Source organism: Eulemur rufifrons, chromosome 2 (genome assembly GCF_041146395.1).
Source record: "Eulemur rufifrons isolate Redbay chromosome 2, OSU_ERuf_1, whole genome shotgun sequence".
Lineage (NCBI taxonomy): Eukaryota > Metazoa > Chordata > Mammalia > Primates > Lemuridae > Eulemur > Eulemur rufifrons.
This window is the reverse complement of record NC_090984.1, coordinates 19,218,459-19,234,460: the sequence shown is the minus strand read 5'-3', so window position 1 is coordinate 19,234,460 and position 16,002 is coordinate 19,218,459. Positions and strand designations below refer to the sequence as shown.

The 16,002-nt window shown below is 60.8% G+C and overlaps 1 protein-coding gene across 1 annotated transcript; it reads right to left on the bottom strand.

Moving 5' to 3' along the window:
* Positions 1-11,469: 11,469 nt before the first annotated feature.
* On the bottom strand, positions 11,470-12,738 carry C2CD4C (C2 calcium dependent domain containing 4C). Its single transcript, XM_069456823.1, has one exon. The coding sequence runs from the start codon at positions 12,736-12,738 to the stop codon at positions 11,470-11,472; it is 1,269 nt and encodes a 422-aa protein (XP_069312924.1).
* Positions 12,739-16,002: the final 3,264 nt, after the last annotated feature.

Sequence of the window (16,002 nt, the reverse complement as noted above, 5' to 3'; positions counted from 1 at the left end):
CCAGCACCCAGAGCGGGTCTCCCAGGTCCGGGGACACATTCAGACCCTGGGATCCCGGCAGGAAGACCACCTGGGCAGAGTGAGGCAGGGCCTGGCTGCATGCCAGGGAGAGACCCTTCTCCATCCCTGCCGTATGGCTGGTCCTGCTCGGTGTCCTGTCTGTCTCACTGGACCTTGGGCCACTTCTGCCCTCTGGGCTCTACCGTCCTCAAACCTGTGTCCTCTGTCTCCCTCTATCACCTCCGGGCTTGGTGGAGCCCTGGACCCAGAGCCAGCTCTCAGCTCTCAGCGTCTCCGTCACTGGGCAGCAAATGTGCAACTCGGCACCGCCACCCAGGCCAGCCTGGGGCAGATGTCATCGGCCAATTCCCGATGGCCACACTGCCCTCTCTGAGCCCTGACAGGGACACAGAATCCTCCCCACCCTTTGCAGAGGCCCAGCAAGCTGAGCATCCCCAGGGAACTGCACGCTGTGGGGTCTCCGGGGCAGCACTGTCTCCAAGCCTGGTGGAGGCTCCTGGCGCCCCCACCCCTCCCCCAGGTACACTTACCCTGGGCCGGCGCCCGGCCCTGCTGCTCTGGCCGCCAGCATCTGTTGCCATGGCACCTGCTCAAGTACCAGGGCCCTTGCCAGTGGGACACATCGGAGCAGCTGGTGAGATTGGAATATAGACAGTGAATTAGATGAGTATGGATGTGAAATTTCCCAATCTTGATAATTGCATCAGGGTTATAAAAGAGAATCCTGATTTTAGAAAACATACGGTGATGTGTTCAGTGGTGAATGGGCATCACACATCCAACATGGCCTTAAGTGGGTCGGAAAATGCACATAAATATAAACACATATACAGTATATGGGCCATAGATAGCTACAGATACAGGGTTAGGTACAGACACCTAATATGACAGAACACAAGGGGCAAAATCCATCCCATTGGTGGATCTGGGTAGAGTCTGTGGGAGCTCCTGGTACTGACCTTGCAATTTTTCAGTGAGGTTGAAATTGTGTCAGTACTAAAGGCTAAGTGACAACCAGCTCCAAAGCACAGTCCTGGTCCTGGGCCAGCCCTACCCCCTCCTCCCTGCCCCCTGTCCCCCGCAGAGACCTCAACTCTGCAGGTCTAGGCAGCCCAGAATTCAACGTGGCCAGTGCCGGGGGGCAGCTGGAAACGGAGGGTATATTGGGGTGAATTGTGTCACCCCCAAGCATGTTTAAGCCCCGACTCCCGGTGCCTGTGAATGGGAACTTACTTGGGAATGGGGTCTTTACAGAGGTGATTAGTGAAGACGAGGTCACACTGGAGCAGGGTGGCCCCAACGCAGTGACTGGTGTCCTCGTAAGCAGAGCAGAGACAGACGCAGGAGAGACGGCCGTGTGTGGACCGATGAGTGACGGCGTGAGCGACGACGTGGCCACAAGACACAGGACGCAGAGGCTCGCCGGCAACCACCAGAAGCCGGGAAAAGCGCACGGAACAGTTCTCCTCAGCCTCCGGAGGGAGCCAGCCCTGCCACGCGTTTCTGCTTTTCAGCCCCGGGTTGTGGTCGTTTGGAGACTCCTACAGAGAGGTGTCTGGGCAGGGAGAAGGTGCTGTTCCCACTCAGCCCCCGAGGAGGGTCCAAAGCTTCTGGAGAAGGTGGCCGTGGGAGGCACAGTCGTCCACTCATGCAGACGCTGAGCACCGACTGTGTGCCACGCCCTGGGGACCCAGCTGTGAACAAAATCGACAAAAATCCCTGCCCTCCAGGAGCCGAGGTCTTCGTGGGGACGATGAGAGGGTCACAGAGTGTGTTAGCAGGGAGAACACAGTGGGGACGAGATGAGAGATGGTTGGGGGCAGAGTTAAATCAGAGAGGCTTCTCAGGAAGGGGCTTTGAGCCAGGATGTGTGGGGGGAGAGGCTATAAGGGGATGGGGACAGTGAAGGCCTGGAGGGGCAGCCGGGAGGCCCTGAGCCCAGTGGGGCGGTGAGGAGGTCAGCACAGACCCCACGCGTGGGCCTGTGGCTCTTCAGGACGCCCTGCCGCACCGGTGTTTGGGTGGCCACATGCTGCCCCGGGGCAGCTCACTCTGGGCTTGCAGCGGCCACCCACCCGCTCCGTGGGGGCCCTCCCTGGTCGCAGGGCGTGTGTGCGGTGGACACGTGGAGCGCCACGGGGGCCCTGTTGCACATGCCATGTAATTTGAGGATTGCTCACCCATCGGCCTGCCCTTATTACTGCACAATTAAAACGCTTGAGGCGGAGGATGACTCAGTTAAAAATAGCCCTTCCTGTCAGCGGGAGAGAGCCCGTGAGTGTGAGTGGGTGTGAGGGCCCAGGGCGTGGTCTGCCGTTGCCTCTGACGGTGGGAGGCCTGCCCCTGCCCCCACCTTGCTGGCTTCCCCGAAAAATGCAGCATCTTAGCCTGCGGATCATCATTCACTGAGTAATTCATTCAGCAGGAACTTGTTGAATGGCGACGTGTGCCAAGCGCTGCTCCAGGCCTGGGAAGACAGCAGGAGGTGGCGCGGGGGCGGGGAGAGGAGGCCGCAGGGCTCTCTGAGGGGAGGCCCTGAGGGTGTCCGGCATGCGGACCTGCAAAGGCCCTGAGATGCCCCCGCTTGGTGTGCAGAGGGAACTGCAGGAGGCTCACGGGGCTGGGGCAGCGTGAGGAGCGGAGGGGAGGGAGGTGACAGGGCAGGGCCTGCAGGGCCTTGTGGGGATGGGACGACGTGAGTTTTCACTGAGAGGGAAGTGGGAGCCATGGAGGGCTGTAGGCAGAGCAGGATTTCGCCTGACTTGGAGCTGACAGGCGCCCTCTGGCGGCTGCAGACCATGGGCAGCACCAAGAGACCGGCGGGGAGGTCTCTGGACAGGGCCGGTCCAGAGACAGATGACGGAACGGGTGATGAGGATGGTGGGAGGATGGTGGGAAGAGTGACGGGATGGGTGACAGGAAGGGTGACTGGTCCCACCCAGGTGGGGGCTGCCGAGGGGGTGAGAAATTTGTGGGTTCTGGGACACTTTTTTCATATTTTTAATTGAAGTATAATTTTTATACATAAAGTTCACAAATCATTAAGCATATGGAGATCAGTGACCTTTTTCATTGTATACGTTACATAAAGTAATAGTAACCATTTTAAATTATCAAATCAGTGTCATTTAAGGCCTTCACAGTATTTACAACCACCACTTCTCTCTAATTCCAGAACATTCCATCACTCCAAAAGGAAGCCCGTCCCCATCAGCAGTCACTCCCCATCACCTCCCCAGCCCCCAGTGACCACAAAACCATGTCCCGTCTCTGTGGATCTGCCTGTTCTGGACCTTTCATATAAATGGAGTCTCACGCTGTGTGTCCTTCTGTGTCTGGCGTCTCTCACTGAGCACGATGTCCTCAAGGTCCATCCAGAAGCCTGTGTCAGAGCCTTGTTCCTTTTCATGGCTGAGTGATATTCCACCAATAAACCACATTGTGGCTTATCTACTTATCCATTGATAGACATTTGGGCTGCTTCCACCTTTTGGCTATTGTGAATAGTGCTGCTGTGAATATTAATACACAAGTGTTTGTTTGAATAAAGTTTTCAACTCTCTTGAGTATACCTAGGTTCAGAATTGCTGGGTCATATGGCAATTCCGTGTTTAACTTTTTTTTTTTTCTGAGACAGAGTCTCACTCTGTCGCCCAGGCTGGAATGCAGTGGTATCATCACAGCTCCCTGCAGCCTCCAACTCCTAGGTTCAAGCGACCCTCCTGCCTCAGCCTCCCGAGCAGCTGGGACTACGGGAGCCTCCACACCTGGCTAGTTTTTCTATTTTTAGTAGAGATGGGGTCTCGCTCTTCCTCAGGCTGGTCTTGAACTCCTGGCCTCAAGTGATCCTCCTGGCTCCGCCTCCCAGAGTGCTGGAATTACAGGTGTGAGCCACCGCGCCCAGCCTGTGTTTAACATCCTGAGAGCTGGCAGACTTTTCCACAGCAGCTGCACCTGTCACAGTCCCAGTTTCCCCCCAGTGTCCCTGACACTTGCTGTTTCCCACACTCTATGGCAGCTACCCCCGTGGGTGCAAAGTGGCACCTGGCTGTAGTTTCGACCTGCATTTCCCTAATGCAGAGTGATGTCGGGCAGGTTTTCATGTGCTTCTTGGCCATTTGTGTGTCTCCCTTGGAGAAAAGCCTTTTGCTCGTTTTTTAATTGGGTTGTTTGTCATTTTGTTGCTGAGCTGTAAGAATGTTTCATGTATTCTGGATACTTGACCCTCATGAGTTCAATGAACATTTGTAAATAAACTCATCACAGCAACCTCCACCCAGATGACAGTGTTGGCCGTGACTCCCCAGGGGCCCTCCTGGTCACTCTCCCGGGTGGCTGCCATCCTGACTGCCGCTGCTGTCAATTCGTGTTGCCTGTTCTTGAACGTCTCGTGAACGGGGCTGTGTGCACAAGAACAAAAGCGTGTTCTTTCGTGTCAGCTTCTTCCCTCCACACTAAGTGGAGGTTGCTCATGTTGCCGCGCGCTGCGGTTCGACCTTCTCTCTGCTGGGAAGGATCTGGGTGTGCTTGGAAGGCAGAGACTTCTAGGTTTGCGGGAGACGGAGTGCGGCTGAGAGAGGGGAGCCAGCAGGTCCCTCGCCCCTCATCCCACACACCCAACCCCAGCACATCCCAGAGGTTCTACAGCACCTCTTCCAAACACATCTCCCTCACCTCTGCCCACCTGGTGCCAGGCACCCACCTCACTAGCCGGACACACCAGCAGTCCCCTCCTGTCCTCTGCCTCTCCCAAGAGCTCTCCAAGGGCAGAGCTTCCAGGACTCGAACTGGGAACCCCCAACCCTATTAATGAGAAACAGCCGTCTCCTGTGCTGTGGGTTTGGTCAGTCGGGAACGTGGGCACAGGATGGCCGTCCCTGCTCCACAAGGTCTGGGCGTCCACAGGAAGACTGCAAGGCCGGGGCTCCCTGGTCTGCCAGCAGTACCTGCCCCTCTGGGCCCATTTCCTTTCATGACCTGGTCTTGGAAGTAGCACAGCGCCACCCTGCCCTCCTGCTGCAGGGAGCAGGCTCACGCCCATCGCGTCCAGGCTCCACCTCTCTCTGCAGAGATGGGGCTCTGGAGAGAGAGGGACGAGGACCGTCACCCCAGGGACACCTCTGCGGCCTCAGGATTGACTTCTAGCACGAGGCTCAGGACACACCTGCCACATGAAAGAGGAGCAGCCAACACATGTTGGGTGCTTACTGTGTACAACCGCCTTGCTGTGTACTTTCTATTCCTAACTTCATTTCATCCTCAGGTTAAGAAAAATTATCTAAAACTTGGAAAGGCGCAAAAATATCATTGTATTGCATGCCTTTTTTTTTTTTTTTTTCTTTTTTTTTGAGACAGGGTCTTGCTCTGTCACCCAGGCTGGAGAGCAGTGGTGTCATCATAGCTCACTGCAGCCTCCAACTCCTGGGCTCAAGTGATCCTCCTGCCTCAGCCTCCTTAGTAGCTGGGACTACAGGCACACACCACCATGTCTGGCTAATTTTGCTATTTTTAGTAGAGATGGGGTCTCATTCTTGCTCAGGCTGGTCTCGAACTGAACTCCTGGCCTCAAGCAATCCTCCCCCCTCAGCTTCCCAGAGCGCAGGGATTACAGACAGGTGTGAGCCTCTGCGCCAGATGTCATTGCACGCCCTTTCAGTATCATAGACCGTGGTCCCTGCACCTGGGCACTGTGGACACTGGGGCCAGATCATTCTCCAGTGGGGCATCCTGGGCTCTGCACCCCCAGCCTCCACCCATCCCACGCCAGGAGCACCCCCGAGCCCAGTTGTAACAACCACAGATGTCCCCAGAGTTCACCCAGGGTCCCCTGAGGGCAGAATTGTCCAGAAGAGAACTGTCCCAGGAGGCGCTTTGTGGACCTGCTCTTCCTCTTGCCCCGGCTCCGAGGGGGAGAAGGTAACCGGAAGGACTCCGTCCCCAGGCCGCAGTGGCTGCTCTTGCTCCGCTGCACTCGGCATCTACACGCAGCTTTCCTCTTCTCCATGACCGTCAGGCTCCAGCCTGGGCCTCAGCAAACACCTAGACAAACCTGTGCCATGTGCTGGCTGGATGCTGTGAATGTTTTGGAAATTCTATTTTGCCATCACCCAAAGCCCAGAGGACACTGCACACTCAGCACCTCATCTTACACATGGGGAAACTGAGGCTGGGGGAGCCCACCCAGGGTCCTTGGTGGGGAGTGTGAGGAGCCAGTTGTCTTCCTGATTTGAGCAGTGAGGAGGGAGCTCTCCGTGGCTCATCTGGGAGCCAGGCAGGAGGGAAGGTGGGATGAGCAGGCATCCAGGGCTGGGCCACAGGCAAAGGGTGGCCTTATTCGGGGGCTTTGGGGTGACAGGAGCGAGAGAAAGGGGAGCCTGGGGGGTGTCATATGTCACCATGGCAACTCGGGCACCCTCCCAGTGGGGGAGGGGCTCTGCAGCCTGGGGGCCTGGGGTGAACCAGGCTGAAAGGAACAGAGAGCACAGTGCACACAAAGGACCCCCACTCTGATGCCCACAGCATGCGCGGGGGCCCCGAGACCACCCTCTGCTCTGATCACCTGTTGGGACTCCCAGGACCCAGAGAAAGCTGCTGTCCTCACGGCTGCAGTTCATGACGGGGCTCAGGGAAGAGCGTGTGAGGCAGAGTCCAGGAGAAGCCCAGGGGGTCGGGAGCCGCACGACTCACAGGGAGGCTGGCAGCCAGGAGGCTCAGGCCAGCTCCGGGGTCCAGAGTGCTGCTGGGCCTCCCTCACGCAGGCGTGATTGGCGACTGATTGCCGCAGGGCTGTCTCAGTCAGAGTGGCTGCCCCAAGTCACACAGTGGTCTCACTGCCATGGCCGTCCCTCCCTAGACCAGGAGCCAGGGCCTGGTCAGACCCCTCTCTGTCCAGGAGAGAGCCCTCCACGCTCGTAGCCGTCCAGCCAGGCCCTACCAGCAACCAGGACTGACCCAGCCCCACCAGCAGGCTGGAGGATTCAGGGTGCCAGAGAGGAAACTGAGTCTCAGAGAAGGATTCGCACCCAGGGCTGGCAGAGTACAGCCCCACCTACACGTGGAGCCACAGGCAGCCCTGTGACCTGAGGCAGGGCCATTTGCTCCCTGTGCCTCAGTTTCCCCAGCTGCAAATGGGGCTCGGCAGTGCCTTGGTGAGAATTCAGTGCGTCATCCTACACGCCCACCCGGTGCAGGCCTAATAAACAGGCCCCACGTTGTGTGTGCAGTGTCATACATAGCCCTCGGGGACGGCTGGCAGCACCTGCATCGTACAGTACTGTGAGCTGCGGCCCAGGAGCTGGGGGCCCCCGGGCACTTGCCTGAGTGGGGAGGGGAAGGATCGGACCCTCTGGGGAGGGGGCATACGTCAGTCTGCTCCCTCCTGCTCCTGTTATTGAAGTCATTTTTCTCCTCCCTCCACGCAGAGGACCTGAGAAGAAAATAAAAGCTTAATTGAATCCCACGTTGAGGGGTGGTTCAGAGAAGACCTTGCTCTAGCTGGAAAGAGGGGGGATGTAGGTGAGGGTGGGGTGGGGTGGGGTGGGGGCTGGGGAGCTCCACCCGAGGGGTCTGATGGCACCGATGGAATCGCATTGCTTCCCTCCACCGTGTTCTGCCTGTCTGAGCCTGCGGGTCCAGCTCTACCTCGAACCAGCCCTCCAGCCTCAGCACAGAAGGAGCCTGAGACCCAGAGAAGCCACACGGCCTGCCTGAGGCCACACCACCAAGTGCAAAATCGGGCTTGGATCCCACCCTCCAATGGTTCCCTCGTGTGGCAGTTAGGGTTTCAAAGCCCCGAGAATGAAGTTGCCGGGAGGCAGGCACCGCACAAGCAAAGGTAGGGGTCCTGGCAAGGGGGGTTGGGCTGCAGTGTGGGGGCCATAGGGAGCCATGGAAGGTTTCAGAGCAGGGAAGCAGGTGAATGCAGGGCCCAGGTTTGGACGGGCAGGAAGGCTGAGGCTGTGGCAAAGTGGGATGGAGGCCCAGGGTCAGGGCTGGGCTCCGGGACCCCTTCCCTTCACCCCTGGAACACCCCTGCTGCCCCAACGCCCCTCCCCTCCCTTCCTCAGGCTTATTGCAGGAGCCATACAGCTCTCCTTGGTTAACTCCTGATGGGGGGCTCACTGTCTCTCTCTGGCCACCTTCCCAGCTCTGTGGGATGCACAAGCCCAGGCCTCAGGGCCTCCCTTGTCTGTTTGTCTTTCCCACAATAAACCGCGGCACCCTCGGCAGAGGTGCTCCTCCTCCCTCAGACTGGGGCACCCTGTGTCAGAGCTCTTCCTCCTCCCGCAGGCTAGAGACTCACTGTACCAGTGTCTTTTGGCTGCCAATATATATATTTTTTAAAAAGTCAAACTGGCTTGAGCAAGAAGGGACTTTATTCCCTCCCCCCCACCGCCCCCGGCTGGTGAGCTGTTATGAACTTCAGGCACAGCTGGATCCAGGTGCCCACAGTGTCACCAGGCATCTGACTCCTCATCCCCTGGCTCTGCTGTTCCTGTGTTGGCTCCATTCTGAAAAAGGGGGCATTGTTTTGTAATTTGCACTGTAGGTGCCCCTGCCTGTGGTGACCCTGAATGCCATGGCCTCCTGAAGATGGGAAGGCTCGGGAGGGCAGCCAGGCTGGGAGGAGAGAATGCTGGCATGTGCCCGCGCCCCCTTCATTGCACAAGACTTGCTCGGGCCGAGCACTCTGTGGCACCAGGACGCTGCGGGTGCAAGCAACAGGCGCGCTCTGCTTGGGACGGACAGCAGCGGCAGCATGTGACAACAGCAAGGAACGTATGGGTGTCTGGCTTCGGCTGGGTGGGGCTGCCCTGAAGAAGGGGCGGTGGGCGCAGTGAGACACCACGGGCGAGGCGTTCCCAGACAAGGATCAGCTTGGAGGGTGGAGGGAGGAGGGAATGGGGCCTTTTGGCATTCGGAGGACTCAGGACAGCCGCAGCCAGACACAGGCACACACGTGGGACACACAGGCACACGCAAGCATGTGCACAGTTACATCTGCATGCATAGCTCACACAGTTACATAGGTGCACACATATGCACATCCACACGAATATGCAAATATACATACGTGCACAAACCTGGTAACACACACGGCTACACTCATGTGCATGCAGGCACTCACATGGTTAGACATCGCTGTTACACACTCACACACACATAATCACACTAACATGCACACACACACTGCAAACACACAGAGGCACATGGTTACATGTGTGAACCTATCTGGCACATGCATGCACACAGACACACATTCAAGCACACATTCGGGCGCACACAGGCAGCCCAGTGATGAGTGGCTGGTGGGGAGAGGCGAGAAGGCGCCCGGTTGCCTTGGCAACACATCCTGGGACCCGATCAGGCCTCGTTAGCGCAGCTCATCTGGCGGGCTGTCAGCGGGCGGGGGGCTGTTCAGACCCCAACTCTGCACAAAGGCTCCTGGAGCCCTGACAGTCTGGGCCTGTAGGGGCACAGGCAGAGAAAACAGCCCAGCCTGAGTCACAGCAGGGAGACAGGCCCTGTCCTGGGGGCCCACGGGGGAGATGGGTCCCGGCGGTGGAAGTTCATGATGGAGGTTAGGACAGCACCCTGCACCCAGACCTGCGAATAAACGTGAGCCATGCTCATCACGGGGCCTGGGGTCTTGCCCGCCACCCCACCTCCATCCCAAGCAAGAGAGTCTAAGGGGTGAGAAAGGACTTTGCCGACCTTGAAGGCTCCCCACCGTCCTCCCCAGAATTCACGGCAAACTCCTCTTGTTATTAAACAGCCAGGCAAGCAGACCTCCACCCCCGCATTCCCGAAACACCTTTATTGCACTAAAAACAGCATTTATAAACAAACACATTGGGGAGGTGTTTTAAAGATTTATCCACAGTTAACGTCAAACACCTAAGATATCAAACACTGCGGGGGGTATGTGAAATGCGGGACCCCCCGGAGAGCAGGGCTGGGAGAGATGGGGAGGTGGAGGTGGTGCCGAGTTCTAACTCCATGCAGGGCCCCTCCGTTCCCACCTCCCCCAGCCTGACTCGCTGTAGCCCTGGATGCTCCCAGGGTCCAGAGAAAAGAGGGAGCGCCACAGCGCCAGGTACAGAGGGGGGCCCAGATCCGAGGGCCCCTCCTTCTAAATCTCCAGGAGGTGCAGGTGCGTCTCACCAGGCATGCAGCAGGGACAGCTTCCTCAGCTCCTTCACCCTCCCCCCGTGGCGGCAGGAGGCAGAAATCTACTCAGGAGGAATGCAGTGTGACAAAGGGGGTGACAGCTGCACCGGCAGGGACACCCCAGGACGCCACGGTGTGCCTGGGTGTGCCTGGCGCATTAGGCCAGGCCGGCAGCCCAGGAGAGGTGCAGGGTCTGGCCTGGCCGAGCCCTTACTTTGAATATACCATTTCTGATTCATTCTGAGCTGGAAAACCCCCACAAAAATCATTCACGGACCCACATAACCAACACACCCAGCAGCATGAAAAGCCACAAGCAGGGTCCCCCCAGCTGTCCTTTCATGACCCCACCTGCCAGCACCGAAACCTAGTTACACACTCAGCATCCATCATGGGGGCACTCCCAGCCACTGAGGGCGCCAGGCAGCAAGGCGGACGGGGAGGCCCCGCGTGGCAGCCCCAGGGGGGACGGACAGGGAGTTTGGGCTGCTCTCTGGGCACCTGTGAGCAAGACCCTCAGCCGGGGTGGCTCCAGACCCAGCAGTGAGAGGGGCCAGGCAGGCCTGCGCACGAAATCAGGCAGAGACGGCACTGGAGGAAAACAGCGACAGGAGAGCTGCCGGGCTCCCCAGCCGACCAGAGCAAGTCGCTCTCATCTTCTCTTCCAAGACTCCCTCTGCTCCGAGCTCCGAGCTTGGCAGCCGCTGCTCCCTCCTTCTCCACCTTTGTCTGGCCAGGTACGTTGCCCTCAGAGATGGGTGAACACACTCCTCTGACCTCTCTCAGCTTGGCCCCGGGCCACGGGTGCCTCCCAAAGCCTTGGGGACGTGCTCTCCCTGGGCACCTGGCTGGAACAGTGGCAGCAAGGCTGTGGGGAGGGTGACATTTGGCAAGGAAGGGACGGAGGCTCCAGCTCAGCCCCACGACCTGCGGCCTCTCCATCCTGCCCGGCCTCAGCCCCTTGCACAGATTCCCGGGCCCCTGAGAACCTCTTTCCAGAACTCTGAGTCAAGGGGCGAGATGGGGTCGAGGGACAAAGGAGGGTGTTTAGCCCTGCAAAGTGGCTCTTCCTCTTCCCCAGAAACCCCTCTCCTCTTCCTCCTCCTCTGAAAAAATTAATTCATGAAAAGGAATATTCCGGTGACTCAGGAAAGCCCCACGTCAGCTGCAGCATCAGGGCCGAGCCCAGCCTGAGTTTGGACCCACCTCCCCACCCCAGCCCAGGACCCAGGATGGGTGTGCAGTGGAGGTGGGGGACCGTCCCTGGGGCGGGTGGCCCTACAGGAACGGCAGCAGGGAGGTCAGAGGCAGCTCCTCCTCCCCGAGCAGCGTGTCCCGTTTGAGGCTGCTGCCTTTGTTGACCACCTTGATCCTGAGGGCCAGCTTTCGGACACTGGCCGGACCCAGGCCATCGAAGAAGAAGTCCTCGTTGAAGACGGGGTTGCGGCTGTTCTTGATGATGGTGCTGCGCTGCTTCTGCAGCTTGCCGGGCACGAGGCACAGGCCCACGCAGCAGTTGATGCTGCGGGCATCACAGAGGCTGTCGTACAGGCCCTCGGCGGCCAGCAGGCGAACCCGCAGGCGGGCATGGGCCGCCTCGTACTCTGCCAGCAGCCGCACACTGCCCCTCGGGCCCATCCGAACCGTGTGCTCCCCGCGGGGCGTCTGGCCGGACTCGGGGCCTGGCTCCGGGGTGGCCCGGCGGGTCAGGCGGCGCCGGATCCCTGGGCTGGTGTCCGGCGTGCTGTCGTCGGCCGACAGGGAGCCGTGGCGGCCAACTGAGTGCTTGAGCTGGCTCACCTTGGCCTGGCTGTCCTGGGCAAAGCCCTTGAGCAGCGACATGGAGCGGGAGAGCAGAGGGGACCCGAAAGGGGAGGACTCGGCCGAGGACCCGGTGTCACTCTCCCCGCCACTGAAGTAGCGGCTGGGGCTCATGAGAGCCCCGCCAGCCTCCCTGGACCCCCCATCAGCCCCATTGGCCTTGGCCCCAGCCCGACGGCGCCCGGTGCCTGGGGAGCCCACCTGGGCCAGGGCCCCATGCTCACTGTGGAACAGAGACTCCTTGCGACGCGTGTGGGGGCTCTCGGCCAGTGTGGCAAAGCCATAGGACGTCTGGGCCTTCGGCACTGAGGGCAGGGACATGGCGCCCTGGGCCTGGGGGTCAGCGTTGGTGGCCTCCTCAGATGGCCAGTCCTCCGCACTCTCAATCTGGATCACGTGCCGGGTGGCTGCCTTCAGCAGGCTCTTGCTCTCGGCTGCCAGCTTGGCCGGCAGCCGGGGGCTCCGGGGAGCACGGCAGGGCACGGCTGAGGCCAGGTTCTGTTCTGACGTGGACGGGCCCAGCGTGGCCTGTCCCTCAGCCTCTGTGGGGCCCGAGGGCAGCTTGGGGGGGATGAAAAAGTCAGGGATCTTGTCGGGTGTCAGCACATTGCTGTACAGGGGCCCTTTGGAGGCCTTGTCCCCCGACTCGCCCCCCACACCCCGGGTGGCACCGTTTTCCCCAGTCCCCCGAAGCCGCTCCAAGAACCACATGTTGGTTTTTCTCATGGGGGCGGCAGGCAAGAGTCCAGGAAGGGCTGCAGCGTCTGGGAAGAGAAGCAGAGGGTCAGGGGCCCTGGGGCCTGGCTGCCGGGTGGGGGAGGCCCTGGCCAGTGCGCTGGCCAGCAGGGGCCCAGCTGGGCCCAGGACAGGGGCGGGGCAGGTTGACTCGTTCCCTTCCTGGAGAGATGGCACTTAACTTCTGAGCACCCAGCCATGGAAGCAGGGGTGCCAGTGCTCTCACTCCTAGGGGAGCTCCCCAGGGAGGAAGCCCCTCTCCAGCCCCCCCACCCCGTTTTGAGGATCTCGTATCCCAAAGGGTTCCCCACTCAGTCTCAAGGGAGGACACCAGGGGTGTGGGTGGGCCCCCAGGGCTTCCCAACTCCGCCCCCCAAGCTCCCACCCACCTGTGGCTCTTCCCTGGACTCGGGGACCAGGCATTCGGGCGGGGAAGGGAGGGGCACCGAGTCTGGGGGCCGGCAGCCGGCGAGCTGACCCCCCCCCACTCCCCCCACGGACTTAGCTCGGGTGGCGGTGGGGTCCCCGCAGCCCCCGCGAACGGGGCGGGTCCCTGAACTCACCCACCCGGGCGACGGCCCCAGGCTGCGGGCGCTCCCGCGGGCTCAGGGGTCTGGGTGCGGGGCTGGCGCGGGGCGGCCGGCTCCGACGCGGGCGGCAGCAGCGCAGTCGGACTCATTCACCCGCGGCCGCGGGAAGCCGCCCAGCTCCGCCGCCGCCGCCGCCGTATTCCTCCTAGTACGGCCGCGCGCTCCGCCCCCGGGCCCGGCGGGGCGTCGCCGGGAGGGGCCTCGCGGGCCGGGCGGCGGGGCACGGACGGAGCGGCGGCCGGGAATGCGGGCCAGGCCTGGCGCGGGCCCCCACCGACCCCTGCCCGGCGCACGGGAGCAGGGCCGTAGCCCCCCTCGCTGCCGGCCACTTCTCGTCGTCGGCCCCGTTCCCGTCCCACGAAACAGGATAAACAGTCACAGCGATAATAAGCGCAGCTGGGTTTATCGCCCAGGGTCCTCCCTGCGCGTCTCTGACTTTAAGGACCCGGACCCAGGCAGGCAGGCAGGGCCCGCTGACACCCCAGCTGTGGCTGAGTAAGGTGAGGGCCACACAGCCCAGACCCCCGCAGTGGACATCCTCTCAGCAGAGTCCCCTAGGAGCTGCTCCTTCCTTCCAGGGACCCACATTCACTGAGCGTCCACCCCGCGCTGGACGGTGACCTGGGCGCTGAGGCCCCGACGGAGGGAGGGATGCAGTCCCTGCCCTGGTGATGCCCACAGAGGACCCAGGGCCATCACACAACTGTAGTCGTGGGGCTCCCAGGACAGAAATACAACAGGACACGTGACGGTGCAGGGCAGGGTGCAAGGGAGAGGGCACCGCGCAATCCGCAGATGGGGAAACCAAGACAGCCCAGGCCCGGGCTCCCTGCAGCTCCTGAGACCACAAGGTCCCTCCGCAGCTTGAGCCCCGCTCCTGACAGCTGCGGGAGGCCTTGCCAGCCCAGCCCTCACTGCATCCCGGATGTCACCCTCCCTCTAGCCTGTCCTCTCTCCTGGAACCCAAGGCTGACCAGTCCACGTCCAGTCTCAGCTTGTAAGGGGCCAGCAAGATGACGTGTTGCCAGGACCAACCCTGGGCTGGCGGACGCCTGGCACTTTATTAAATTATCGATTGTCCAGGAACCTCCCACGTTCCGGAAACATCCCCAAGTCACTGAGATGGGGGCTGGGATGAGTGAGTGCTGGTGCAGCTGCAGAGGAGGGGTGCAGGCAGGTGAGGGGGAGCTGGGCCACCCTTGGAGTGGGGGGCCAGGGTCCTATTGGCCAGAGGGGGAGCATGGCTCAGAGCAGCTGTGACTCCCCCAGGGGCCATCTCAGCTTTGTCCACCGAGCAAACTCATAAACCCTGCTTTGTGCCGGGCAAACACCGCACAGCCCCACAGTGCCACAGGGGAGGCAGACTGAGGAACCCACCGCTTGACTGCTGCCCCAGGGCACCTGGGCAGGCCTGAGCCCCAACCTCGGCTGTGTGAAGAATGCCCCCAGGCAACTGCGTGAGGGGTGTCCCCTGCCCTTGCTGGGCCCCACGCTGAGGAAGGGTCGTGGAGGTCTTGTCCCTGCGCTGTTCCCGACGCCCAAGTCGGGCAAGTTGGGGGCTCCAATAAACGTTTGCCAGACCAACAGAGAGCACTACAATGGGAACGGTGACTCCTAGAACAGTGCTCTTTCCTGCAGCAAGCAGCACGAGGCCTGAGATGGAGGGAGGGCCTCGGGCCACTGAGCCACTTTTTGCCACTGCACAGTCAGGGACAGGGAGGCGCAGGGATGGAAGGACGGCTCCGGCTGCGGAGGGCAGTTCTAATGAGCGGCCCAGCCTGGGTGTTGAGGTCCACTCCCCACGACCCCTGCCCAGCTGGGTGCAGGCCCTCGCCCCCAAGTGGGGTGGGAGGAGGCCCCGGGTGTGCGTGCAGTTTTCGTACTGAGCAATTAGACGCTCCTGTGGAGCTGCTCAGTGGGGCTGGAACCCTGGGCCAGTAGTCCCTGCTGTGTGACTGCAGGCAAACACCCAGTTCTCTCTGTGCTTCCAGCTCCTCATAGGTCCAGGCACAGAGACAGTCCCTGCATCCCAGTGTCGCGTGAGGTTCCTGTCTGCAAAAGCACCTGCAGCCGGCTCTGCAACCGGCGAGGTAAGTGTTGGTAGGGGAAGGTCTCAGCTGGGGGAGGCACTTGACGGCCTTGAAGTGAATCCCAGAGCCAGACCCCTGACCCCCACAGCCTAGCTCAGCCAGCCCTGCCCCTGCCCCCACCCCCCATCACATTCGGGGGCTGGGGAAACTGAGGCCTGGAGGATAGTCCCCATCCTGGGTGGGGCGGGGACAGGGAGGCCTGTCCTTCCAGCGGGTTGGCTCTTCTGCCTCCCTCTGCACCAGCCCTGGCGGCAGCCCCCCAGGACCACCCCTGTGCCCTGAGCTGCAGCCTTCCTGGAATCAGAGACTGGGGAGGCTCAAGCTGGAGGGACCGGTGGTATCAACCAGAGCCCCTCCCAGCCTGAGTCGTGTGCTTCATGCTGAGTGGCCTCATCCTCAGTCTCCCCCAGGTGGAGGCTCAGCAGGAGGGGTGCCTCCCAGGAGCCAGGCCTGAATCCTAGGCAGCCCCAGGGTAACAGGCTTCCAGGAAGTACAGGGAGGTGGTTTAAAGCAAAAAGGGCTTTAAAGGGGACAAAGGGCTCGGGTCACAGCTCTGCCACCTCCTGGTGGTGTGG